We start from the raw sequence: 21621 nt of genomic DNA on the forward strand, positions 1-21621 counted from the left end.
CTCCGACTGAAGTGACAAGCCAACCTCTCCCCCAAATCACCAGAGCTCTCTCTCAATATCAACTAATTCATCATGGCTGATACCGATTCCTTCGTCCATCTCGCCCGCCCTCTGGGCCCCGTGGCAGTGGGGTCTGCACCGACGACCGCCCCTGTGAACGTTGTTATCCAGCCTCAGGTAGGTTCTTCATGAGCTTCTCTTGTTGGGATTCTTTCACCCCAGACCGGTTTGATTGATGGTTGCTGCTAGGCTCTGTTCTCCATTCTTGACCATTCCCTCCGTCGCAACGCCGACCAGGAGCGTGTCATCGGTACTCTTCTGGGAACCAGGTCCGAGGATGGCACCGAAGTCGAGATCCGCAGCACTTTCGCCGTGGGCCACACGGAGACGACAGACCAGGTTGAGGTGGACATGGAATACCAGAAGCAGATGCTCGCCCTGCACCTGAAGGCCAACCCCAGGGAGGTTCTCGTGGGTTGGTACGCCACCTCGTCCGAGCTCAACACCTTCTCTGCCTTGATCCAAAACTTCTACAGCGGCCAGGGTGACGGTACGTGGCCTCACCCCGCCGTCCACTTGACCGTCTCCACCGAGGCCGGTAAGGACATTGAGACTCGCGCCTACATCTCCGCCCCCGTCGGTGTTACCGCCGAGCGTGCTGCCGACAGCGCCGCCTTCATCCCCGTTCCCTACGAGATCCGCTACGGCGAGGCCGAGAAGAGTGGTCTTGAGTCGATTGCCGCTGCCCGCGATGCCGAGGAGCGCTCCGCCAACATCTTCACCGACATTGAGGCCCTCGAGCGCGCCATCGAGGAAGTTCTCGGCATGATCGACCGCGTTTCCCGCTACGTCGAGTCCGTGATCGACGAGGAGGCCCCCGCCTCGACGGCCTTGGGCCAGTACCTGCTCAACACTCTGGCCCTGGCTCCTAAGGTCGAGCCTGCCGACATTGAGCGCGACTTGTACGTTCTTTTTCCCCGTCTGTCCTTATATATCAATTCTCCAACTAACCCCATCTTTGCAGCAACAACCACATCCAGGACGTTCTTGTCGTGTCCTACCTGGCCAACACCATCCGCACGCAGATGGAACTGTCCAACCGGCTAGCCACCGCACAGCTGACCCTGGGCGGCGAAGGTAGCGGCGAGTCCGGTGCTCAGCGCGGCGGACAACGGGGCGGCAAGGGAGGCCGAGGTGGCCAGCAGCGGAATCAAGAGCGCGGCGGAGAGGAGGCCCGCGCGTAAAGGGAATATTATGATAGGGTTCTGATTTAAGACAAAAAAGAAACGATACCTTCCATTTTTCTCTCTTCAACCACTGTCCCCACCTTCTACTTTTCTCTTTCTCTTCTCTGTTTTTTCTTCTGTGCATCTTGACCTCATTCCCATTCCGTTGGCTTCTTTATTTTATGTTGGTCAACTTGAATTTTTGCTGGCTTGCAAGAGCTGAGCTGCAACGCAACGCTTCCTATACATACAACCTTCACATCCACACATATACACTTACCTTCTTCCGAGATTTGCCCTTTTGGGCTTTGTTAGGATATCTGTCTGTTCCCAAGCAGGGTACTTTTCCAGTCATCGAAACGAGCGTCTCAGACCTGTCAGTTGCATGCGGAGAGCTGGTACCACTCGGGAGAAAGCGAAATCAACCCGACCAAGCCAGCCTGGAAGGGGTTTTCAGGAGAAACATGAAAAGGACAAGGCAAGAAGAAAAGGGCACGGCGTCTTGGGAGTCCGTCTAGCTTGCTGTTCAGGGTGTTTTGAAACCAACCCCGCCAAAATGGGAGTCATGGGAAAGAAAACGAAAGGGGGGAACCTCACGGAGCGAGTCGAGGCAATAGAATTCGTTTTAGGTAGAGGCTTATTGCATGCTTTCTTTGTCAACCTTCTTGATTCTATGAGTATAAGTCGGGGGTGTAGGGATTGTGATTCTGGGACGTATGGTCTTCAGGTAGTGGGGTTGTTTATTTATCGAAGATATTGTACTGCCAGGATATATAGTGATGTGGCGGTGCCGTACAAGATAAGATAGCTCGGAGTTCAAAGATTAGCATTTGCAGCCTTATCGGGTGGATAGAGATATATTTTCTGTCTACTACCGGTATATGAACAATGATGCAGTATGAGCAATTGCATTTTCATTTCATGGTCAACGCCATTCTCAATGCCAACTAAATAATAGGGATATCACTTTGAATATAGATACACTTTACGCACAACCCACCCCGAGAACCACCCGCATTCCATTGCCAATGCATGGAAAAAGCCCGAAAACGCCAACCAAACAACAATAGAAAAACACCTCGAAACTCAATTCCCACCCACCTTCCTCTTCTTCGCCGTCCCAACCGTCACACTGCTCTCCTCCGTGACATCGGAATCCCTGCGCGCAGCCGCACTCCTCTTCCCCTTACCTTTGCTCTTCCTCCCGTCCACACTCTCCGCCGGCCCCAACTCATCATTATCCATAGCTGCACCCCCACCAGCACCTCCCTTCTTCGCCGCAGCCGCAGCCGCAGCCGCATCCTTCAAATTCCCAACCTGATCATCATTCTGATCGAACGCCTTCCGGGCCTCCTTCAGCTCGCGCTCCATACGCAACAGCTCCTGCACACGGCCAAGCTTATTCGGGTCCCGGCGCAGCGCGAACCGGAAATCGTCCACTTTGATCTTCTGCCGTCGCGAGTAGCTCGCGTACTGCGCGGCGCCGTGACACATCTCCAGCACGAAGTCCGTGACGATCTCGTCCAGCACGCGGATGGTTTCTGGGAGCGGGTCCGAGGGATACGATGGGTGTGGGCGCGGGTCGCCGTAGGCGAGGAGGAGTAAGCGGACTGTTTTCCCCCCCGGGGGATTAGTATCTGTGGGTATTGATGGGATAGGGTATTGTTTGGGTGGATGTGTAGGTGTTTTGGACCAAGGGGAGCGGCGGAGGCAGGGACTTACGGTCTCCGGCGAAGTTCATTTGCCCTTTGTGCCGGGCGGCACGGGCTCGAGGTTCGGCCATTTTCTTGCGGGTGGTGGGAGGGTTGGATTTGAGATTGGAATTGGATGCTGAGATTGCGTCGTTGGTGCTGTTGGTGTTGTCCGGTTTGGGTGTAGGATAGGCGGGTTTATATCCGCTCTGAATTAATGCTGTTTCTTCGGGGTTCCACGGCCAGGGAGGGGCGAGTTCACTCGAAACATGACCTGTGCTGCGGTGACGGGGGATAGTAGGAGTGGTGGTGCGGCCAGACGGGTTCCTCCGGGCTGAGGTCTGCTGCCGGGTGTGAGAGGTTGTGGCCTGCGACGATGATGCCGAGGATGACGATGATGATGGTGGTGGTGGTGGGAATGAGGAAGGTCTTGTTGGAGTAGGAGTCGGTCGGGACCGCGGCGCATAGCGGAGGACGGGCCTCGACCCCGAAAGGCGGTGGCGGTTCCCGCCGAACGGCATGGTGGCAGAATGAGCTCGTAGGCGGGATAGAATGACGGTCGATGAGGATGACGAGGAGAAGCTCCACTTTCTCTTCTACAGTGTGATCTCTCGTTGAAGGTATTGGATCCTTGCGCATGCTATTTATCGATAGATTGCGCTTCACAGTGAAGTAGTCAATAGGAGGAGAGGCCTTTCCTCGCAATCTCGCACCTGGGAAGGAGAATTAGGACAGGACAGACACCTGGTTCAATCAACCGCCTCGTCAAGATGGTAAGTGAACGCCGGAGCAGCGCTGCTCATTGACCTTCTGATCAGAGTGCTAATGTCGAGGTTCTTGCAGTCGGCCCTCTTCAATTTCCAGTCACTGCTGCTGGTCTTCCTGCTCGTCATCTGCACGAGCACTTATGCCCATTCGATCATGCCGGGAATCATGGACCGCAATCAGAACGGGTACGTGTTGGTGGCCATTCGCAGGGCAGCTCTGGATGACACTCTCATCTTTAGCTCACTAGATGGAAGACTCTAACCATGTCAGCAGCTTCTTCGGTATTTTCTGGAAATGTGCTCGCATCGGTGAACGGCTGAGTCCTTACGTCAGTATCTGCTGCGTGGTGATGGCTGTAAGAGCTTCCGTTCTCTCTGAAACCCCCAAGTATAACTTCGGAGATGCTGATAGTGATGCTTCCTTTGTCTAGGTTTCGATCTTCTTCGGCGGCTGATAGAGTGGTCTCGTCTCACGAGTTCAGGAATTGCATGGTCGGCTTCACCAGGCAGGGGCGTTATAGTTTTGAAGTTCTACTTTCACTGTGCGATTCATGTGGCATACAGTTTTGTGTGATCTTTTCTTTTTCTTGAATTGCGGAAATAATGGATTCTGTACATGACATCGGCAAAAATTGCGGTTTAAATCCCACGATGTATATCCCGTGCCTGTTTGGACGCCTCAAACGCTCTATATACCAACCGCCCCTAGTTCATCCGACCCACGCTATGCTTAAGAATCAATCAGAACAGTTTAATCTACAAACGAGAGTGTCTTGTCACGTGCTTGGCTTTTGGCCTTCAAGCGTTGGAGGCCCTTGTCGAGCAACCAATCGGCGTCATCCTCAGCATCGTCGAAGCGCATTTTGGCGGTGACCGATTCGGATACTGCCTTGTTTATACCCTCATCGGCCTGTTTTTCTAGTTCTTCCACAGCTTGCCAGAGTCGCTCTGGATTCTGGATATGGCGGAGCGCCTTGATGGTGAACGCGTCCATATCATGGCCAGCATCTTCCATCGCTCTGATCGTCTCGGCGACCTTGAGGATGTCCTTGTTCTGCGCGTACCCTTCGATCAAGGTGGTCCAGACCACCGGATTATGCTGGACTTTGAGCTTTTCCATCAATCCCACCACCTGCTCTGCCGCACGCGGTTCTTTGTTCCAGAAGAATGCATGTACCAAGGTGGTCCAGATGTAAACCGTCGGCTTGGGCCGGAACCATGGCTTATCCGGGCTGACGGTGTCCTCGTTGCTCATTTGCTGCATGGTTTCGACAAGACGCACTGAAGGTCGCAGTCCTCGAACATCATTGCGCCATGCATACATAAACTCGTGCCAGGTATGATCGGTTCTAGCCAGCGGGAGAAAAACTGGGTCCTCTGCATGCAAGCGCTCGATAAAGCGGTCGTAGACCCGCGCAGTGACCGAAGCGTGCCTGTTGCATCGAAGATACGAGGCAATCATGAGGTAAAGAGGGATAGCGTCCGGCGAGGTTTTCCCTGCTTGATCTGAATCCAGTTGGTATGAATGTGGAACAACCCCAAGCTGCTTTAAAGGTGTGATGTCGAACAGCGAGTTGTACAGGTTCAACAAATGGCGGAAGACCTGCTTGTTATCCATTTCTAAACTCCGCTGACTCGCCCCTCCCTTCACATCGAGGCAGAAATACGCGTGGAACAACTTAGTCTTGACGAATCTGTTGTTCCGGATGTCCTCTCTTTCGGCGTCGATCTCAGTCCTCAGCCGGTTGATCTCCCTTCGGTCCAGTCGACGCGTGGCATCTGACAGTAGCGTTGTATAGGTGTATGAGGTCAACGGATAGCCTTGACTCTGCATATGTCTCAACATATCACGGCCTAGTTCTGCATCTCCTGTCTTGTAACAGTTTCTCAGAATCAGATCCATCATGTCTACGTCAGGACGCATGCCCATCTCAAGGAGCTTGGGTAGAATGTGGAAATTCCGCCCTGAGGGGCCATCTTCAACCGTGTCGCGCAGCAGGAGCACGCAGGCATGGCGTTTGACTACCTCGGATGTCATCTCCAAGCCCACCTGTCCAATTTGACGTACATGATCTAAGGCCTCCAGGGCCAGATCGACTTTACCCATCTGCGTGAAGCGAGTTACCCAAGCGAGGTATGTTTCAGCGGAAATATGAACTTGTCGTTCGTGTGCGAGCGTCCAGGCTTGGATGACGTGTTCATCATCTGCCGCAATGATAAAGAACCGAATCCCTTTCTGTGGTGCAAGGACGATAGGCCAATAGTGTGGGTTCAAGCAAACAGCCACGAGGTCGGCAAAGGTCTTCGAACCATACCTCCAGGAATGAAGAAAGTCTGAACCGTGCATTCGCACAAAAAGCAAGCACTCACTGACCATGACTTGCAACGGCCTATGCTCGCCTTCGCAGGTGATGTAAAGAAACTTCAAAGAGAGGTCTGGGGAATTTTGCAGAAGCCATAGTGAGAGTCTCATCCAGTGCTCGGATTTGTTGAATCGGTCGAGCCGTTCCCAGGCGTCGCGGAACTCCTCTAGACGGCCGTTTTCAAGCATTTCCAGCAGCTTCTTGTCCAATTCAGTTACTTCGAATTCTTCGAGGATATCCCCAACTCTCTCTGGCACTGGCCGCTTGAAGTATGCAGATTTGAACAGCTCATTGCGGGCTGTTCGCCACCTCCGAAGTCGATTGTTACCAACAAACAGAGACGATTTCCGTATCTCCTGATCCGCATTGTATGCCTCCTCGTCTATTATCCTCTCGCGGTAGCTAATAGTGCCACCATTCACCACAAATGCATTATGTCGGAGTGGCCGATTGCCTGGGCCGTAGTGGGGAAGGCGCAAGGACCGATAGCTGCGTCCAGGTTCGCAAGGATCAAGAAGCTTGAGTTGCTTTGGTGCTTTGGTGGGCATTTCATCTATCAAGCCGAGATCGGTTCCTGGTAAATCGAAGTGATCGGAAGAGGCCAGAGGGTGTGTACTTCGAGGTTGATCATAACCGCGGTTTATTGCGCCAGTATGGTCGATGGAAGATTCTGAGTCGTGTGATAATAAGTCAGGCTCAATCGGGACTTGGATCTTCGTTTGCGTTGCATCTTGGATGTGCCGCCTTGTATATTGTATTCTCTCACTCTGGCGAAGCCAATATCCGGAGCAGAGTTTCGGTTGCAGGGCATAGGGGGGCAACCCAGCACCGGCGCGGGAGCGCAGAAAGCGGTGCGGACTTAATAACATTCAGGGTCCGTTTGTGTGTTTGCATGAAATGTGTGAACAGGAAACCTGAAGTAATCTGGGAACAGTGGCCGAAGAGGGCTGATCGGAATTAATCACATAGTTTGAGTTCTTTTCCATGACAAACCCGGGGAAGAAGACGCCGCCCGATTTTGCTCCGGCGCGGATCAAGTGTGGCTGAGGAGGTCCCGGACTGTGGCGCGCGGGCGCGCAAATCACTTGCCGATATCAGTCCTACTACTGCGGTCTCCAATTTCATCGATTCATACCACCAACTCCCACCTCGGTCTACTTTCATTCCTGTTTGACTGAGTACCCCGTCATTTCTGAGAAGGGTGACAGCTCGAGACAAATTGCCTTTCTGCCATCTCAGGAATCAGCAAGTCTAGTTTTCTACCCACTTGCTTTGATTGTGCACAACCGCTCTCCGTCCCCCTCATCTCCGCAGCCATGTCCTCCAACCATGCCTCTCTCGATGCCGCGGCGACGGAGCGCAAAGCTCGGCTTGCAAAGCTTGCTGCCCTAAAACGCAAACAACCAGAACCGGAGCCTTTAACTGAAGCTGGTGCCGCCAATGACGAGCTGGAAGATGCCGCTCCGGATGTGACCAAGCAATACCTGTCTGGAAGAAACTACGACCCGGAAACTCGTGGCCCCAAGCTCGGATTTGAACAAGCCCCAACAGATGGCCAGATCACCGTGGAAGCTCAAGCTGCTGAGATCGCCAGAGCGACTGCCGAGCAAGCGGAGAAAGATGCGGAGGCGGATCAACCGATTGATTTGTTCAAGCTGCAGCCCAAGAAGCCCAACTGGGATCTGAAGCGTGACCTGGACGAGAAGATGAATGTCCTGAATGTGCGAACCCAGAACGCCATCGCAAGACTCGTGCGCCAACGTATTGAAAATGCGCAACGGGCCGCGCAGGCCAAGAGCGCCGGACCCAATGACGACCAACAGGGAGAGGAGGTAGGCATCGAGGGTGAGATGCTGGTGGAGGGAATCCACGTCCGAGAAAGGGAAGAGGAGGAAGAGGAACGGAGGGAGTTGGAAGAGGACGGGGCGGTATGATCTTGATACCCTTGGATTGGTGTACAATAACTGTTGGTATGATTCGGTTTCATCTCGTTATCTATCAGGCGCTCATCTACTGGGGTCAGGGGCGATTGTCGCAAGGCGTTACGGGATTTTGCATAGCAATACTAAGACTTCATATGTTTCCAAACAACTCTGCGTCGTTCACAACCAACTCTCCTATTGTACAGTGGCCCGGTAATTATCTAGAGCTAGAACGCCATACGCCTGCGCATCCTTCCTAATGACTTTTCTCTATCCAAAATCACACGCTGCCTAACGTCCCAAGTTCATTGATTGCGTCAGCGCAATCCGTTTGCTGTAAGGACTGAGACTCCTCTCCCGTCGGGGCGGCGGGGGTCCCTGACCGAGGCCACGTCCGCCGCCACTTCTCACGGGATCCGGACGGGCTTGCGCCTTGCGGTCTCTCGGATCTGGGAAGTCGCTCTCAGTCGCCAGCGTAGGAGACATCGATCTTCTGTTTGTGCCCATTCGACTGCGGTCCGCGTTGTGACTTCTGGACCTGTCCCGTCGTCCCCCATCCCGCGATATGTTTCTGGGCCGCCCTCGTTCCTCCGGACTTGAGGCGCGACGTCTGCGCCGTGTGTTCCGGTCATTCGACCACTCACGCGACCTAGACCGAGAGCCTCTTTCTCCAGAGGTGTAAGAAGCAACGGAGTGAGTGGAAGAAGAGTCACTATAGCGTCTTTTCCTTTGGCCGGAAGGACGAGAGGACATAGATCTTGCCCGGTCGTGCTGACGGGAAGGCGACCGTGAGTGAGACCGACTTGTCGAAATCGTCGATACAGAGCTCGCTGAGTGCGAAGAAGCCGATCGCGCTCGTTTTGACATCTGAGTCCGACTACCCAAAGGGTCCACCTGGTCCAAATCTCTCTTGCGACCTCGCTCCTCCTCGTGCCTTGTCAAAGGCTCATCATTAGACTCTTTCCTACGGTTCCAGTCAATTGTTCTGTTCTAAAGATAGGGTACAAGAATAAGATAGCCGAGGGAGACTTACGTGCGCAACGTATCCTTGGGGGCATCATTTGTTAATTGCGGCCGCAGCTTCGGGTTCTGCAACTGTTGGGTGCGCGATGGGCGAGACATGTAGGGCCGCTCCTGCGCCGTGACTTTACATTCATAGCTGTAGTGCCGTGCTGGGTCATGTTAGTCTGCGATCATGAGGATATATCAAAGGTGAGGACATATCTCGTTTCAAGCATTTTTGGCACATGGTGCTGGCGGTTGCCTTGCTGGGGCCTCGGAGCCCGGGGGCATTTCGATAACGATTCATGGGGATCGACCCTCGACCCTCTACCCGAGCGAGGATAGGGACTTGATTGATAGGAGTGGAAGTCAAAGGCGCTACTAATCACTTGGATCGACAGGGAGATATATTCCAGCTCTCCAGTGCCTCAAATGTAGCTTACTCAGTTGATGACTGCCTTTCCAGGCTTTGTCTCCGCGGCTGTCCAGGCCAACTGAGTGGATCGGAACAGCCTAGGTTAGGCGCGCGGCTAACAACTGCTGAAGGACGAGAAACAAGCGAAGGTAAGTTGGAAAACCCGCGCGGGCGACCCGTGACCTGCCCTGCCTGCCTTCGTTCCTTCTCAGCCCAAATGAATCCATACCCACTCATTCACTTCCCACCCGCATAGTAGCGACGGACCACACCCACCCTCCATCGGCCTATCTAGGTACTGTCTGTCGTCTCGTCCGACTTGCTCTTACAGGGTGGTTGCTTGTCTTCCCCTTTTTTTTGCTTTTCATTGTACGAAGATTCTCTGTCCTCCCCTCTCTCTCCCCCCCAATCCCACTTCCTCAAGATATCCGAACCTTTTTCGCTTGTCCCCCAAGAAGAAAAAAAAAGATCGCATATCAAAGAGGAGCATGACTCGATCATTCTGACCATCGTGTAAGACCAGTCATTTTCCCCTCAAGCTGCTTACCGATCTCCCTCGCGCCTCACATCACTGGCGTTCTTCCCCTGATCGACCGGTCACCTTGCTCTCCGCTTGGCCTACGAGACGGCTTTGTGGTATTCCCCGCGGTCCTAACCTCGAAGCAGCTTTCCTTATGGCGAATTACGTTTCCCAGAGATGTGCCGTCTTTCTTTTTGGGCTTGTGTGAAGTGGGTTCTTTGAGTGGATTTTGATCAATTCGAATTCCGGTTTTTATTATCGCCAATTCCCGAACGCGTCGAGTATAGCCGTGCACTTTCTCTCGTCGGCGTTTCCCTCTCAGTCGTCGGTTCACTGCTCGTTCGTTCACACCACTAGCGAATAGAGACGCTAAGAAGATATTGATATTCGGCGGAAAGTGTTCTATGATAATGGCATCGAGAGGTTCTACGAGTGACGAGCACCGTCTCTCCTTTGCAAAGGTTGGTCCTCCCGCACCATCCAGCGTCATGTCCCGGACTTGGCCTGACATCCTGCCACAGATTGCCGCGATGCCTCCATCATTTGAGCCTGTAGCTTCCGTGCCACCTGACGAACTAAATGGTCCGCAGTCCATTGAAGCTCCATCTTCGTCCGAACTCTATGGTTCCCAAGACATTCATTCTGGCCAGCTAGGCCCTGGCAACGTTCATGACGATGCCGCCTCTGTCGATCGAAATGTCGACGGTCTCTCCCAGGCTGTGCAAGGCATTGATCTATCGGAAAAGAAGTATCATGATAATCCCGATTTCACTAGCGTGGGTCTAGGAAACGGGTCATTCAAACGAGAGACGTCATTTGACGAGGATGATCGCACCCATCTCTCGAGTTCTTCGACCAAGCCGACGAGCTTTGATTCGAAGAGTATGGCTTCAGTCACTACGTTCGCAATGGATGAGAAGGACTCTCTACGCCCTGATGATAGCGCTAGCGTACAAGCTATTGACGAGGAAGAGTCTCTCTCTGGGCCTGCTTCTGGCGCCCCGAATTCGATAACGGGTTCCGACTCGGGTGTTCGCGGGTTCAGAGACATGCAAAGACCGCGGGCTATTCTCCAGCCGACCGGGCCCGTATACCCCGACGGTATGCAGCGCACCAACGGCGCTCTGCTTCCGGATCCAGCTTCCAGCGGCTTTATCACCCCCGGCTCTGAGGCTTTCCAAGCAGGAAGACCTATACACGGTTTTCCGTCAGAACCAGACGAGAAGCTTCTCGAGGCCATGAAATCTCCGAAAGATCGTCTTCTGATTCTCCAGCTAGAGGAGAAGGTTCGACATTTCATACAAAACTCCAAGTAAGTCCCGAATCCGTACCGGTGGCTCTGCGTATCGTGTTCTAATCCTCGCTGAATAGGGAACATTCATTGGAACTTCCTCCTTCCAATGCATTTGGAAGACTCTTGGCTCATAAACTGGGCGATTACTACCATCTGACTCACTTTGTGGATAACAACGTCACGTCAGTCAGGCTTCACAGGACACCTTTCTGTCGACTGTAAGTTTACTCGCATGGGTTCGATGTAAAACAACGTGTTAATTTATGGCTAGGCCAACGCCTCTCTCTATCATATATGCAGCCAATAACAGCACACCGCCACCTGCAATGCCTGCGATGAAAATAATGCGGCGCATGGGTAGTGAGCGACCATCGACTGAGGGCAGCATTGCAGCAAGCTCTGGCTATTCAAAGGACGGATCAGAAGCTGGCGATAGCGGCAATGACGGGGATCGTGGTGGTTCATCCACAGGGGCCACTCCGGCTAAAGATAGGCTGGCTTTGACCCGAGAGGAGCGAGAAGCCAAATATCAGGAAGCGCGTGAGCGGATATTCCGAGATTTCCCTGAGTCAAAGGCTGCCGCAGAGACCGCGAATGGCGACAGTAGCGCCAACATGTCGCGCTCCAGTTCAACTAGCGGACGCAAGAAGACGCACAGACAGAAAACACCGCATGACGACAGTTTTGAGGCCCGATCTCAATTCAACGCCTATTACCCTGGGATGCATTTCGGCAATGGTTCAGTGCCGTTCGGTATGGCCATGAATGACCCGTCTTTCCCGAACCAGCCTTGCATGGTGGGACCTGGAGTATCTCCACCCAATATGGGCTATGCCCCGAGTCCTCAGCCTGGCGCCATGTACCCGAGTAATGTGAATCCGAATACGATGCCTCATTATTCGATGCCCGTGTCTCCACAAATGACTCCAAGTGGTCCGTGGCAGAATGGACCTGTTCCCCAGCAGTCTCCTTTTACAGGGTATGCTTCCATCAATCAATCGCCGGCGATGGCTTCGACGAAATCATCACCCGCCCTTGGCAGCTATCCCATCCCCAACCCTGTACAGTATCAGCAGACGCCTGGTTGGTCGACACCACCTTATCCCGGCGGCTATCATCAACCTCCTCATCGCAACCATCCCCCGACCCATCCCCCGACCCATCCCCCGGCTGCATGGGCGAACTACCAGACCCAGCCGCCTACCCCCACTTCATATCCCTATGCTCAGTATCCGGGGCAGCCCATGAGTCCTGCCATGCAGCCTCACTCAGGCCCTCATCCTATGCCAGGAAGTTTTGGTCGGTCTCCTTTCAACCCCCAGACACGCTCGTTTGTCCCGGGCGGAGCAGCTACAATAGCACGGCATCCCAGCAAGGGCGGCCAGCACGGAATGGGTCCGTATGCTGGCATGCAGCCGGGGGTCCTGCCACAGTGGAATGGTTACCAGGATGTCAACATCAAGAGTCAGGATGCTTTGGGGTCCGCTGGGCCAGGTCTCCCTCGCAACATACCCTCCGGTGGTCGAGATTCGATTGCCAAGTGGGGAACACCGTCTCATCTTCCTCCCAAACCACCACCGTCCGAGGTGCCGTCTGACTTCGACTTGAAGCACCGGAATGGACCTACTTCGACTCCGCCTTATCCCACCAACTCTCTGAATAGCAAGAATGGGCCGCTTGTTGTATCAGGAGGGACAATGCTACCACGAGCTAATTAGCTCTGCTCTCATCAGTACTATGGCTCCGGCGATGATAGACGGATTTTATACTGTTTTTTTTTTTCCCCAAAAAGTGCACATATTCTCTTCTCGTGGCGAAACACATGTGACAGGGACCTGGATTGACTACCCTTAACCTCTGGCGGATTGATCAAGAGTGCGGAAAGTGCCGCACCCATGTCATGAGTTCTCGAGATATGTGAGTTCTTGCCTAGGCCGCGTTGTAGTATGGACCGCGGACCAAGACTAGGCTTTGCATGGCGTTGACTGGGATTTGACCTAGGGCGTGTGAGCATGGCACGGTAGCTTTATTGCTATATCATTAGATCTTGCTGTTACGGGGGTGGTTGATGGTGCTTAGACACAATAAATGTATGATTGAGTTGATGATGAAGGAGTCAATTCTTGGCTGGTTTGTCCAGTCTAGCCACAGCCTGCGAATCAGCCTAGTACGTAGTCCTAGACAAGTTCCGAGCGTTATTAAGTGGAACTCACTCCGTTACAGTATCATTTGTACAAAAGCCATAACAGGTAGAAATACAATCATGGCCAGCCATCGGTCGGTCCAGTTAGGGTTGAAAGGAAGAGCTGCACAGAGAAACAACCTAGGTAATGATATGATATAAGGTACAGAAAAGGGAAAAGAAAATATAACAACCAGATAAAAAAAAAGCGGACCAACATGTCGCTGCCGATGACTTCCAAGTTCCCATCAGAAAAAACTCACTGTTCTCTTCTTCTTCTTCTTCTTCTTCCTCCCCATCGAGCCCCCTCCTAGATTCCTCGATTCTTCACATTCAAAGAGAAAATCCCTTAAGCCGTCTTCTTACCCTTCTTCTTGTTCTTCTCCACAATACTCTTGATACTAACACCTCCACCACTCCGACCCTTAGCGGTAGCCCCAGCCCCGGGCGCGGCGCCGGCCTCGGCCCCCTCAGCGCCATGCCCACTAAGCTTCAACTGCCGAATCGCCTTCTCCAGGACCTTGACGCCATTCTCCCGGAACCGCGTGACCTTGCGGACGTTCTGCGTGGTGATCTCATTCAGGGTGTCGAAACCCTGGGCCCGCTGGCGCGCGATCGTGCGCGCCGTCATCGCAAACCGCATGTCCTTGGGCCCGTCGACCAGCTCCAGGACAGCGCTCTCCGCTGCATCGTCCTTCTTGGGCTCCACGCGCAACACCCGCGTGTACCCGCCCGGTCGGTTCGCGTAGCGGGTACGCAGTGGGCCGAAGAGTTTGGGGAGGATTTCGTGGGGGGTCTATTCGTTTTTTTCTCGGGTGGTTAGTACTTTGCGGTGTAGGGTTGCGCCGGGGGTGAGAGGTGCTTGATGTTTGTAGAATGAATAGGAAATAGAGTAGAGGAGGTGTGCGTATGCGTGTGTATGTGTATGTGCATCCTGCTTGGGGTTCTGCTTGTGTTCCGGTCGTGTTCTGCCTGAGGAAGGAAAGGGAAGGACGTACGTAGAAAGTCGCCAGCGCAGTTTGTCGACTCGCCGCCGTGTTCTTCTTGCCCAGCGTGATCAGCTTCTCCGCTAGGCGTTGCGCTTCCTTGGCCTTGGCCCATGTGGTCGTGATCGACTCGTGCTTGAAGAGCGATGTCACCAGGTTGCGGAGCAGCGCTTGTCGATGCGACGACTTGCGGCTCAGGTGGCGGTATTTCGCGGCGCCTCCGGCCATTGTGCTTGTTTAATTTGGGGGTGGGTGGTGGTGGTTGTGGTTGTGGTGCTGGAGGTCGGGGGTCGTGAGTTTTCTCTTTTCCCCCCGGGTGTTATTGGGCGGTGAAAGGGAAGGAAACTCGAGGTATGTCCGATCAGCGGAGTGGAGGTTGATTGGCGTTTCAAAGGGATGAGGTGGCTAGAAGATCAGGGAGTAGTGTGAATTTGGCGGTCCTACCATCTAGATAGGTTATGCAGTGGAAGTTCTGCGAGGAGCAAAAGATTCGAACTTCCGCCGCATCGGCCAATCGGAGTGCGTCGAGGACTGGCCCGGTCCGCGCGGTGTTGGACCGCAGCGGTTTTTGTAACCAGTTCACCTACGAAACACTCAAGCTCTCGATTATTGCCTTGGATTTGACAGAATATATACTCGTTAAAACTCATAACTCCGCTGGATTGGCGACGGGTCGACATTGAATCTATATCTAGCACTCCGACGCCGTTATCCGCAAAAGCCTGCTTCCGTCCTTCTCCCCGCCTAACTACTTGACTCCTGCGTGCAGTTGATAGCATACATCAACCACGCTTGATCGAAATAACCCCGGTGGCTTTTTCTTTGGAGCACTCGGCTCTCGTCTACTTGGCTCCTTGAACTAGAAATACAATGGGCTTTTTTACGGGTTTCGTAAGTCATAAGACCCCCGTACTCTCGTCCCACGAAAACAACTCAAACTCCCCCAACCACCCCAACCACAACTCCTACATAGTCAAGCCCAAACTGACACTCCCAGGCGAGCGGATTCGCACTCACGACGACCGTCCTCTACCTAACTGTCCAAGTCCACCGATACAACCGTCTAGAGCAACGCAACGCGATCCACGAGCAAACCCGCGCATTGACCTGGCTGGCCTCGTCCACAGGCGCATACGACCGCCGCTTGATCCCCAGCGAAGCCGAGAAGCTCCGGGAGCTGCCTCCCAGACGTACGCAGCCGACGCTGTCCGAACTACTCAAGCATCGCTGGAATACGGAGGTGGAGACATTGGCCAACAGGGCTTACGAGGCTAGCTGGGAGGATGCGAGGGATTTGGCGGTGGAAGGGTGGAGGTCGGCTGTCAGGCTGGTGAAGAGTGAGGAGTAGGAAGGGCTTGTGTGGTTGGCTTATTTGTGGCTGTTTGGTTATATGTGTTGTGCGCGCGGGCTTGTATGATATCGGGAGCGGCTTTTCTCTGATACCCTTGATTTAGTTTCTTATGAGTATAAAAGTGTTGGTTTTCCTTTTAGCGTGGGTTTAGCTATATATTGATGATTGTTATTAGATGCTTGATTCTGTATAGAGTCCTATAGACGTAGATTGATGAGATGGAGGGTCGTATACCCAGTGTTTGCTGTGTTCCGCACAGTGATATCGAGTTCAGCCGACAGTTAAACTCACATATTGCTCATCTGACCCATTTACTGAGTATGAGAAAAGGCAACCGTCAGCAAGCGAGGACAAACGTCAGTTGACTTTTCTTCAGAGAAAGTCAGTCGACGAAACTCAAGTGCCAATACACATCTGCCAGATCACCCCGCATCTGCCGTAGTCTGCGTCGCCGTGCTCAAGCTATCAGTATCGCTCCAGATATCCCGACTCTCCCTCTCAACAGCACGCATAGCCTGGGCGACCTCCTCCAACTTGGCCACGACATCCAGAACACCATTGTTGACGCGGTCAAAGTACCGATCATTAGCCTCGCGTCTCTCGCGGGCTAGCAGAATATCATTCTCCGTCTCCTCATCCAGACTCCGAGCGCCGCCATCCTCCGCAGCAGCCGCCGGCTCCCCAGCACCAGCACCACCCCGTACCGCCTGTCCCTGCTGCGAGACAGATCCCTTAGCCGGGATCGCTTCTTTCGCCTCGACAAACCTGTCATCCGCCTCGCTGCGCGCCCACGCCTGCGCGAGCTTCAACTGCTTGGCCCGAAGATCCTCCAAGGCCTCGGAATGCCTCTCCCCAAACACATGCTCGCCCGTGGCAGCACTCAGCTCCACCTCCGAGAGCGCGCTCTGCATCTCCTGCCAGATGGCATCGGAGCCGTCGATATCCCCCTTCGACTGCTTGCGGGTGAGGAATGGCGAGCCGAAGCTGCCAGGGGTCTCGAGGCCGCGGGCGGAGCGATTGCGCTGCAGCGGAGGCGATGTGCTTCCCCCTCTAGCTGCGTCGGTTGCACCGCGGGGGCTGACGCCGACTGAGGCTGGTGGCGGCGGCGGAATGGAGATATTGGAAGCATTATGCGACGGAGGACCTTGGAACAGCACGGGCGGGGGAAGTCGCTGCGAGCTTATCGTCCGGGCGGTTTCCATGCGGGGATCCATCTTGGGATCCATGCGCAGGTTGTTGGAAGGCATTGTGTCGTGTTTTCTTTGAATGATGGTTGATAAGTAGAGTTAAGGCATTATGATTGATCTCTGGGTGATAGTTCTGACAGCATATCAAATCAATGATATCAACTTTTGTAGAAAATGAGACAGGAGATAGTAGATATAGCAAGTTGTATTCCATCCGGGGCTTATCGTTATCGGCTCTTCATTCCCCTTTCCTTCCCCCAGCGGCGGGAGGCATAACAGGCGGGCGGTGACAGCCGGCAGAGAGCCCCCGGGGAAACAGCTTCTCCGAGGCACCGAGGAAAACCCGTGGGCTGGTCGTCCCTCGCTTAGCGGCCGTTTAGGGCGAAGGCGCACAGCTGAACATTTTCGATCTAGTCGAGCGACCGCCGGCCGTGAAAGGAAGACCCTCCCTTGACCTTTCGACTTCTCGACAATCCATCCGCCCATCCAGCCTTTTGGCGTTATATCCATCAGTCGGTACGTACTTGATACTTCCTGCCATTGCTGTCGTTGTTCTCTCTGGATATCGCCCGTTCCCCCCAACTTGCGTGTGAGGTTGAAATTGTGCCGTGCCACCCGTCCGAAGAAAGACAGAGAGAGAGGAAAAGTCCGACCATCGATATTCTCGCCTCCGACATACACACCAACATGCGACATCAACTATGCATGCAGTCGATGCAACCGGCCCGATCAGCAACAGAAACCATCCTAAACCGATAATCCAAGAGGAGGAACAACGGCGAAAACACCGAAGATGAAGAGCCAAGGAAGATAATCGTGACGGGCCATGCACATTTCACACTCCGCGCATTTACCCACTACCCCGGACTTTATTCAGTGTTGCAGCGATATCGTCAAGATGGTCTCCAGAAGAAACCCAATCTAACCGCCGCTTTTTCTCTTCCATGCAGTTTTCAGTCCTCCGCACATAATCCGACAAGATGGGTAAGGGACAGCCCCGTGGTTTGAACGCCGCCCGCAAGCTCGCGAACACCCGTCGCGAGAACCGTTGGGCCGACTTGCACTACAAGAAGCGCCTTCTCGGTACCGCCTACAAGTCCTCCCCCTTCGGTGGTGCTTCCCACGCCAAGGGTATCGTCCTCGAGAAGGTCGGTGTTGAGGCCAAGCAGCCCAACTCCGCTATCCGCAAGTGTGTCAAGGTCCAGCTCATCAAGAACGGCAAGAAGGTTACTGCTTTCGGTGGGTGCTCCTTTTTTTCTTTTCCCTTGGACTTCCGTGTGTGTATCGGATGGATGGGGTTTGAAGCGATATAATCGCAGTGGTGGATGCAGTGCGCTGGGAGAGCTAAGGGTGGCGAATGCACGACACTTGATCCACAAGGGACTCGACTTCCAGAACACCGTCGCTAATATCTTATACCTTAGTCCCCAACGACGGTTGCTTGAACTTCATCGACGAGAACGACGAGGTCCTCCTCGCCGGTTTCGGTCGTAAGGGTAAGGCCAAGGGTGATATTCCCGGTGTCCGTTTCAAGGTCGTCAAGGTCTCCGGTGTCGGTCTCATGGCCCTCTGGAAGGAGAAGAAGGAGAAGCCCCGCTCTTAAGCAACCCAACCACCACGTGCAAAAAGAGAACGCAATTATGCTGGCTTGCTCCGGGGAAAGAACCATGATATTTGTTCCGGGGCCCATTCCATAGAAGAAGAAAAAGGCTTGGGAAGGGCGAATTTTACTTTTTTTTCTTCTCGCGATGGTCTGGAATTTCTTGTCTGTATGGTTCAATGAAAGGCTGGATGAGAAACCCACTTCTGCAAATACAAACCCAATGTTTGCGGCTTCACTACGATTGATATATCCATAAAAGATGGCGCCATGATTTTTTATTTTCCTTGGGAAGGGCCCTAAAATATCAAATTCTTCAAAAAAAAAAATGCTCGGGTGCTCGTTGTATATTCGTAAAAGATCTTGGATCGTAGCATGTTGCCTCTTATGTCCTAGACGCCTCGATACTCTTATAATCCTTGATGCTTCTAACTAGCTGTTCTGGGTGAATGCGCTGGACTGCCCGTAGTGCTATTTTCATTCGTGTAACAACGCCTTGGGTATCGTCTCTTATATTGTCTATGAGAATTCCTTACGCCTTTTATATCCATACTGGTATGTGAACTTTTCCAGCCATAAGAGATCCAATTGTTCGTCAAATCCCCATTTTCTTTTGCAATTGTTGATTTTATGTTTCGTTGATTCTTCCCTTCTGTTCCGGTCCCTAGACGCTGATATCCTCCTTGCGGTAGTGATCCGACACGATACGGTACAGATAAGAGGGCGCATGGCCTCCCCTGCATAAGAAGTGGTTAGCACCGGTTCCAAGAAGACAAACTCCGAAAGGCACGGAACGTAAAGAAAGGGAGCGTACAAGTTAGTGATGTAAAGGTCGATCAGCTCGGCCGGAACATAGTCGTACAGCGGGTTCTGCACATCAATCTGGTCCACCAAGTCACCATCTTCGTAGCTGATGACCTTGCTGGCATCTCCGTACTCGATCAACGAGTCGAAATCGAACGGATACACCGGGCTCAGCTTGTACACACCGCTCACCACCACGACGGGCGTCTGATGTACCTTGGCGGCGCGAGCAATGACCCGAGTGCCGGCGGCGGCGACCAAACCGCCGTTGGCAAGGACTGAATGCGTGCCCAGAATAACCTTGTTGACACGGGACATGAGCGCGAAGACCGCGGAGTCGGGGATAAGAATGACGGTGATGCCTAAGGCAATCAAAGGCTTTTGGAAGGACTCGGTGCTCAGGAGTTCATCGTCGTGGGGATTGGCACCGCTGACAGTCGCGTGGGTCGCTTCGTGGTTGTTGGGGTAGGACTCGGCGTGGATGACCGTGAACTTCCGCTTAGCAGCCGCCTTCAACAAGAACTTTTGCACCGTAGTAGATGAGGTGTGGGTGAGAATGATTTCGTTGGAGTGAATGTGGTCCAGGGCATAAGCCGCAATCTGATCGTCTACCTGGCCCAACTCATCGATAATCTCGCCAATACCGTCCAGAACTTCAGCCCGAATATCTTTGCTGGGGCCGTGTCCGAATCCCAACCACCGACCAGAGGGTGATGCGGATACGGGAGTTCCGGGCAAAGAGTTCTCGGGCTCGGGGTGCGAAAGCAGACTGAACATAGATATCGGGGCGGCCGTCAGGGCGGGGAGGGGATTTCTCGAGGCTCCACGGTCGGAGCCCTCATGGCGAGCGGAGAGAGCGTCCGTTGGGTCTATAATTGTCGCTCTCTGTTAGTCCTGGGGAGCCTTCAACCACATAGGCTGGAATACCAAGGCCTTACCATCAAGACCACGAGGAGTCTGGGGCTGGCTCTCAGAGCCGGCTTCACTTAGGTTGAAATCGCCCTCGCGGTCGTCCTCGGCCTCGTCACGAATTAATCCGAGCACGCGCCTGACAATGTTGCCAACCACCATCTCCCTGGGCTGAGCTGCCATAAGCCGCCTTCCCACATACTGCACTCTCTCGATCAATTTGTTGGCGTCATTTGTTCTGGAAGCTGAAATGACGCTGCGCAGGAGGTAAGCGGTCGCAGTAGCGCACGATCTGGAATGACGGATTTGTCTGCGCTTCAGAAGCCTGGTAGTATGTTAGTATGGCTCGACATTAGATGCGACAGGTCGTCGCACGACGACGAAAAACGCACGAGATCAAATTGTCAATGGATGTGTCAATCGGATTGGTCTTCAAAGTCTTGAGGAAAGACGCCAGGCCCGGCGTCAAGGGCCCCGAGGTGGAAGGCATTTTGTTTGCTGTTTGAATCTTATCTGCCAAGTGATTTTGCCAGAGGATGAAAGTATAATTGAGGCGGGGGGCCACCAAGCTTCAATGGCGTGTCAAGCTATATGCAGCATTAGTGAGGCAGAACGGTGGAGTCATATCGGGGCCTGGTCGCACAAGGCGCGCATACCTTGGGAATCCGTTGAGAGGTGTCAGCGCGCTTGCAACAACTCTCGAGCTCACGGACTGGTCGCCTAAATATGGGCTTATGAAGGAAATGAGGTTTCCTTCAGGTATGCGAGGCCGAGTAGAGGTGAGGAGGAATATGCAGCCGAGAAAGAGAAAGAAGAGTGGGAGGGGAGAGGAGAAGAAGATCAAAGGCGGGAGAGCAACTTAGCGGAAGTGGGATGTGACGGAGGGAGATTTTGCCCGCTCGGCCCAACGAACCATCAGCAGCCAGCCAGCGTATGGTGTATGGTAAGTATGGAACGACATCTCTAACAAACTACTCACTACTACCACTCCACTTTTCCCTTCCTACGCTCTCCTCCTCGGCGTCCACCTCAAGGCTTCTCCTCTTCCTCCTCCTCCTCCCCCCCACATCTTCTTTCTTTCTCTCCCTTTCCTCCATATTCCCTTATCCCTCGTCGACTGCCTGTTTATAGTTCGCCTTCCAGTCTTCGAGGGTTCTTTTCTACCCTTTTTGTCTGGCTCTTCCTCCTCCCGCTTATCCGTCGGTTGGGCCCATCACTACGGCGTCCGGCTATCGCTCACCCAATTCCGCTCATCGAAACGAGGTTGGGGTCAACCGCTCTTAAGGTCATAAGCACGGGCTGTCGACTGGCGCATTGAGGTCGGTACATCTCGATGTCGCTCCTCCTTCGTTCATCGCTTTTCCGTTTTCAGTTGCTTCGTGACTTGACAAGGTGCTGACCG

The 21621-nt window shown here is 53.5% G+C and overlaps 12 protein-coding genes across 12 annotated transcripts; 6 read left to right on the forward strand and 6 right to left on the reverse strand.

The window, feature by feature from the left end:
• Positions 1-72: 72 nt before the first annotated feature.
• On the forward strand, positions 73-1244 carry BO97DRAFT_417014 (eukaryotic translation initiation factor 3 subunit F; the record flags this gene model as incomplete). The annotated part of the gene is made up of 3 exons (XM_025696452.1): positions 73-177; positions 250-962; positions 1025-1244. 3 exons carry the CDS (start codon positions 73-75, stop codon positions 1242-1244), a joined length of 1038 nt encoding a protein of 345 aa, XP_025548477.1.
• A 940-nt stretch (positions 1245-2184) lies between these two features.
• Positions 2185-3438, reverse strand: BO97DRAFT_445600 (putative transcription initiation factor TFIID subunit 13; the record flags this gene model as incomplete). The annotated part of the gene is made up of 2 exons (XM_025698565.1): positions 2185-2836; positions 2949-3438. The coding sequence occupies 2 exons, from the start codon at positions 3436-3438 to the stop codon at positions 2313-2315; spliced, it is 1014 nt and encodes a 337-aa protein (XP_025548478.1). The 3' UTR covers positions 2185-2312.
• A 45-nt stretch (positions 3439-3483) lies between these two features.
• Positions 3484-4369, forward strand: BO97DRAFT_396691 (protein kish). The gene is made up of 4 exons (XM_025694097.1): positions 3484-3690; positions 3761-3870; positions 3959-4040; positions 4116-4369. Exons 1-4 carry the CDS (start codon positions 3688-3690, stop codon positions 4137-4139), a joined length of 219 nt encoding a protein of 72 aa, XP_025548479.1. The 5' UTR covers positions 3484-3687; the 3' UTR covers positions 4140-4369.
• Positions 4370-4435: 66 nt separating this feature from the next.
• On the reverse strand, positions 4436-6595 carry BO97DRAFT_352117 (pentatricopeptide repeat protein; the record flags this gene model as incomplete). Its single annotated transcript, XM_025692014.1, has 1 exon — positions 4436-6595. The coding sequence occupies one exon, from the start codon at positions 6593-6595 to the stop codon at positions 4436-4438; it is 2160 nt and encodes a 719-aa protein (XP_025548480.1).
• A 579-nt stretch (positions 6596-7174) lies between these two features.
• BO97DRAFT_407840 (CCDC12/cwf18 family protein) lies at positions 7175-8119 on the forward strand. Its single transcript, XM_025695719.1, has one exon. It carries the CDS (start codon positions 7364-7366, stop codon positions 7979-7981), a length of 618 nt encoding a protein of 205 aa, XP_025548481.1. The 5' UTR covers positions 7175-7363; the 3' UTR covers positions 7982-8119.
• A 23-nt stretch (positions 8120-8142) lies between these two features.
• Positions 8143-9418, reverse strand: BO97DRAFT_445603 (zinc finger CCHC-type containing 10). The gene is made up of 3 exons (XM_025698566.1): positions 9194-9418; positions 9003-9138; positions 8143-8933 (listed from the first exon to the last, which is right to left on the reverse strand). Exons 1-3 carry the CDS (start codon positions 9276-9278, stop codon positions 8261-8263), a joined length of 894 nt encoding a protein of 297 aa, XP_025548482.1. The 5' UTR covers positions 9279-9418; the 3' UTR covers positions 8143-8260.
• Positions 9419-10212: 794 nt separating this feature from the next.
• Positions 10213-13051, forward strand: BO97DRAFT_172880 (putative R3H domain protein). Its single transcript, XM_025690315.1, has 4 exons — positions 10213-10367; positions 10428-11218; positions 11278-11418; positions 11472-13051. The coding sequence occupies exons 1-4, from the start codon at positions 10311-10313 to the stop codon at positions 12916-12918; spliced, it is 2436 nt and encodes an 811-aa protein (XP_025548483.1). The 5' UTR covers positions 10213-10310; the 3' UTR covers positions 12919-13051.
• A 447-nt stretch (positions 13052-13498) lies between these two features.
• On the reverse strand, positions 13499-14808 carry BO97DRAFT_396700 (mitochondrial 54S ribosomal protein bL17m). Its single transcript, XM_025694098.1, has 2 exons — positions 14381-14808; positions 13499-14178 (listed from the first exon to the last, which is right to left on the reverse strand). Exons 1-2 carry the CDS (start codon positions 14594-14596, stop codon positions 13732-13734), a joined length of 663 nt encoding a protein of 220 aa, XP_025548484.1. The 5' UTR covers positions 14597-14808; the 3' UTR covers positions 13499-13731.
• A 163-nt stretch (positions 14809-14971) lies between these two features.
• BO97DRAFT_375119 (MICOS complex subunit Mic12 family protein) lies at positions 14972-15820 on the forward strand. The gene is made up of 2 exons (XM_025692972.1): positions 14972-15259; positions 15366-15820. The coding sequence occupies exons 1-2, from the start codon at positions 15239-15241 to the stop codon at positions 15714-15716; spliced, it is 372 nt and encodes a 123-aa protein (XP_025548485.1). The 5' UTR covers positions 14972-15238; the 3' UTR covers positions 15717-15820.
• Positions 15821-15971: 151 nt separating this feature from the next.
• BO97DRAFT_407845 (DUF5315 domain-containing protein) lies at positions 15972-17118 on the reverse strand. The gene has a single exon (XM_025695720.1). It carries the CDS (start codon positions 16964-16966, stop codon positions 16142-16144), a length of 825 nt encoding a protein of 274 aa, XP_025548486.1. The 5' UTR covers positions 16967-17118; the 3' UTR covers positions 15972-16141.
• Positions 17119-17886: 768 nt separating this feature from the next.
• On the forward strand, positions 17887-18509 carry rps23 (40S ribosomal protein uS12; the record flags this gene model as incomplete). Its single annotated transcript, XM_025692018.1, has 2 exons — positions 17887-18145; positions 18331-18509. 2 exons carry the CDS (start codon positions 17887-17889, stop codon positions 18507-18509), a joined length of 438 nt encoding a protein of 145 aa, XP_025548487.1.
• Positions 18510-19036: 527 nt separating this feature from the next.
• BO97DRAFT_375130 (translation initiation factor eIF2B subunit beta) lies at positions 19037-21058 on the reverse strand. The gene is made up of 5 exons (XM_025692973.1): positions 20876-21058; positions 20612-20806; positions 20249-20544; positions 19321-20179; positions 19037-19243 (listed from the first exon to the last, which is right to left on the reverse strand). Exons 2-5 carry the CDS (start codon positions 20707-20709, stop codon positions 19171-19173), a joined length of 1326 nt encoding a protein of 441 aa, XP_025548488.1. The 5' UTR covers positions 20710-20806; positions 20876-21058; the 3' UTR covers positions 19037-19170.
• Positions 21059-21621: the final 563 nt, after the last annotated feature.

The sequence above is a fragment of the Aspergillus homomorphus genome (genome assembly GCF_003184865.1).
Source record: "Aspergillus homomorphus CBS 101889 unplaced genomic scaffold BO97scaffold_39, whole genome shotgun sequence".
NCBI lineage: Eukaryota > Fungi > Ascomycota > Eurotiomycetes > Eurotiales > Aspergillaceae > Aspergillus > Aspergillus homomorphus.

Excerpts from the sequence above, each read along its gene's own strand:
- BO97DRAFT_407840 (XM_025695719.1), top strand. The coding sequence starts at position 7,364 with ATGTCCTCCAACCATGCCTCTCTCGATGCCGCGGCGACGGAGCGCAAA.
- BO97DRAFT_445603 (XM_025698566.1), bottom strand. The coding sequence starts at position 9,278 with ATGAATCGTTATCGAAATGCCCCCGGGCTCCGAGGCCCCAGCAAGGCA. Across the intron at positions 9,139-9,193 it reads CCAAAAATGCTTGAAACGAG|GGCACTACAGCTATGAATGT; the intron begins ATATGTCCTCAC and ends ATGACCCAGCAC. Across the intron at positions 8,934-9,002 it reads CCCAAGGATACGTTGCGCAC|GAAAGAGTCTAATGATGAGC; the intron begins GTAAGTCTCCCT and ends CTGGAACCGTAG.
- BO97DRAFT_407845 (XM_025695720.1), bottom strand. The coding sequence starts at position 16,966 with ATGCCTTCCAACAACCTGCGCATGGATCCCAAGATGGATCCCCGCATG.
- BO97DRAFT_396700 (XM_025694098.1), bottom strand. The coding sequence starts at position 14,596 with ATGGCCGGAGGCGCCGCGAAATACCGCCACCTGAGCCGCAAGTCGTCG. Across the intron at positions 14,179-14,380 it reads CTGCGCTGGCGACTTTCTAC|ACCCCCCACGAAATCCTCCC; the intron begins GTACGTCCTTCC and ends AAAAACGAATAG.
- BO97DRAFT_375119 (XM_025692972.1), top strand. The coding sequence starts at position 15,239 with ATGGGCTTTTTTACGGGTTTC. Across the intron at positions 15,260-15,365 it reads TGGGCTTTTTTACGGGTTTC|GCGAGCGGATTCGCACTCAC; the intron begins GTAAGTCATAAG and ends TGACACTCCCAG.
- BO97DRAFT_375130 (XM_025692973.1), bottom strand. The coding sequence starts at position 20,709 with ATGCCTTCCACCTCGGGGCCCTTGACGCCGGGCCTGGCGTCTTTCCTC. Across the intron at positions 20,545-20,611 it reads TCCATTGACAATTTGATCTC|GCTTCTGAAGCGCAGACAAA; the intron begins GTGCGTTTTTCG and ends ACATACTACCAG. Across the intron at positions 20,180-20,248 it reads GACTCCTCGTGGTCTTGATG|ACCCAACGGACGCTCTCTCC; the intron begins GTAAGGCCTTGG and ends CGACAATTATAG.
- BO97DRAFT_396691 (XM_025694097.1), top strand. Across the intron at positions 3,871-3,958 it reads ATGGACCGCAATCAGAACGG|CTTCTTCGGTATTTTCTGGA; the intron begins GTACGTGTTGGT and ends CCATGTCAGCAG. Across the intron at positions 4,041-4,115 it reads TCTGCTGCGTGGTGATGGCT|GTTTCGATCTTCTTCGGCGG; the intron begins GTAAGAGCTTCC and ends TCCTTTGTCTAG.
- BO97DRAFT_172880 (XM_025690315.1), top strand. The coding sequence starts at position 10,311 with ATGATAATGGCATCGAGAGGTTCTACGAGTGACGAGCACCGTCTCTCC. Across the intron at positions 10,368-10,427 it reads ACCGTCTCTCCTTTGCAAAG|ATTGCCGCGATGCCTCCATC; the intron begins GTTGGTCCTCCC and ends ATCCTGCCACAG. Across the intron at positions 11,419-11,471 it reads AGGACACCTTTCTGTCGACT|GCCAACGCCTCTCTCTATCA; the intron begins GTAAGTTTACTC and ends ATTTATGGCTAG.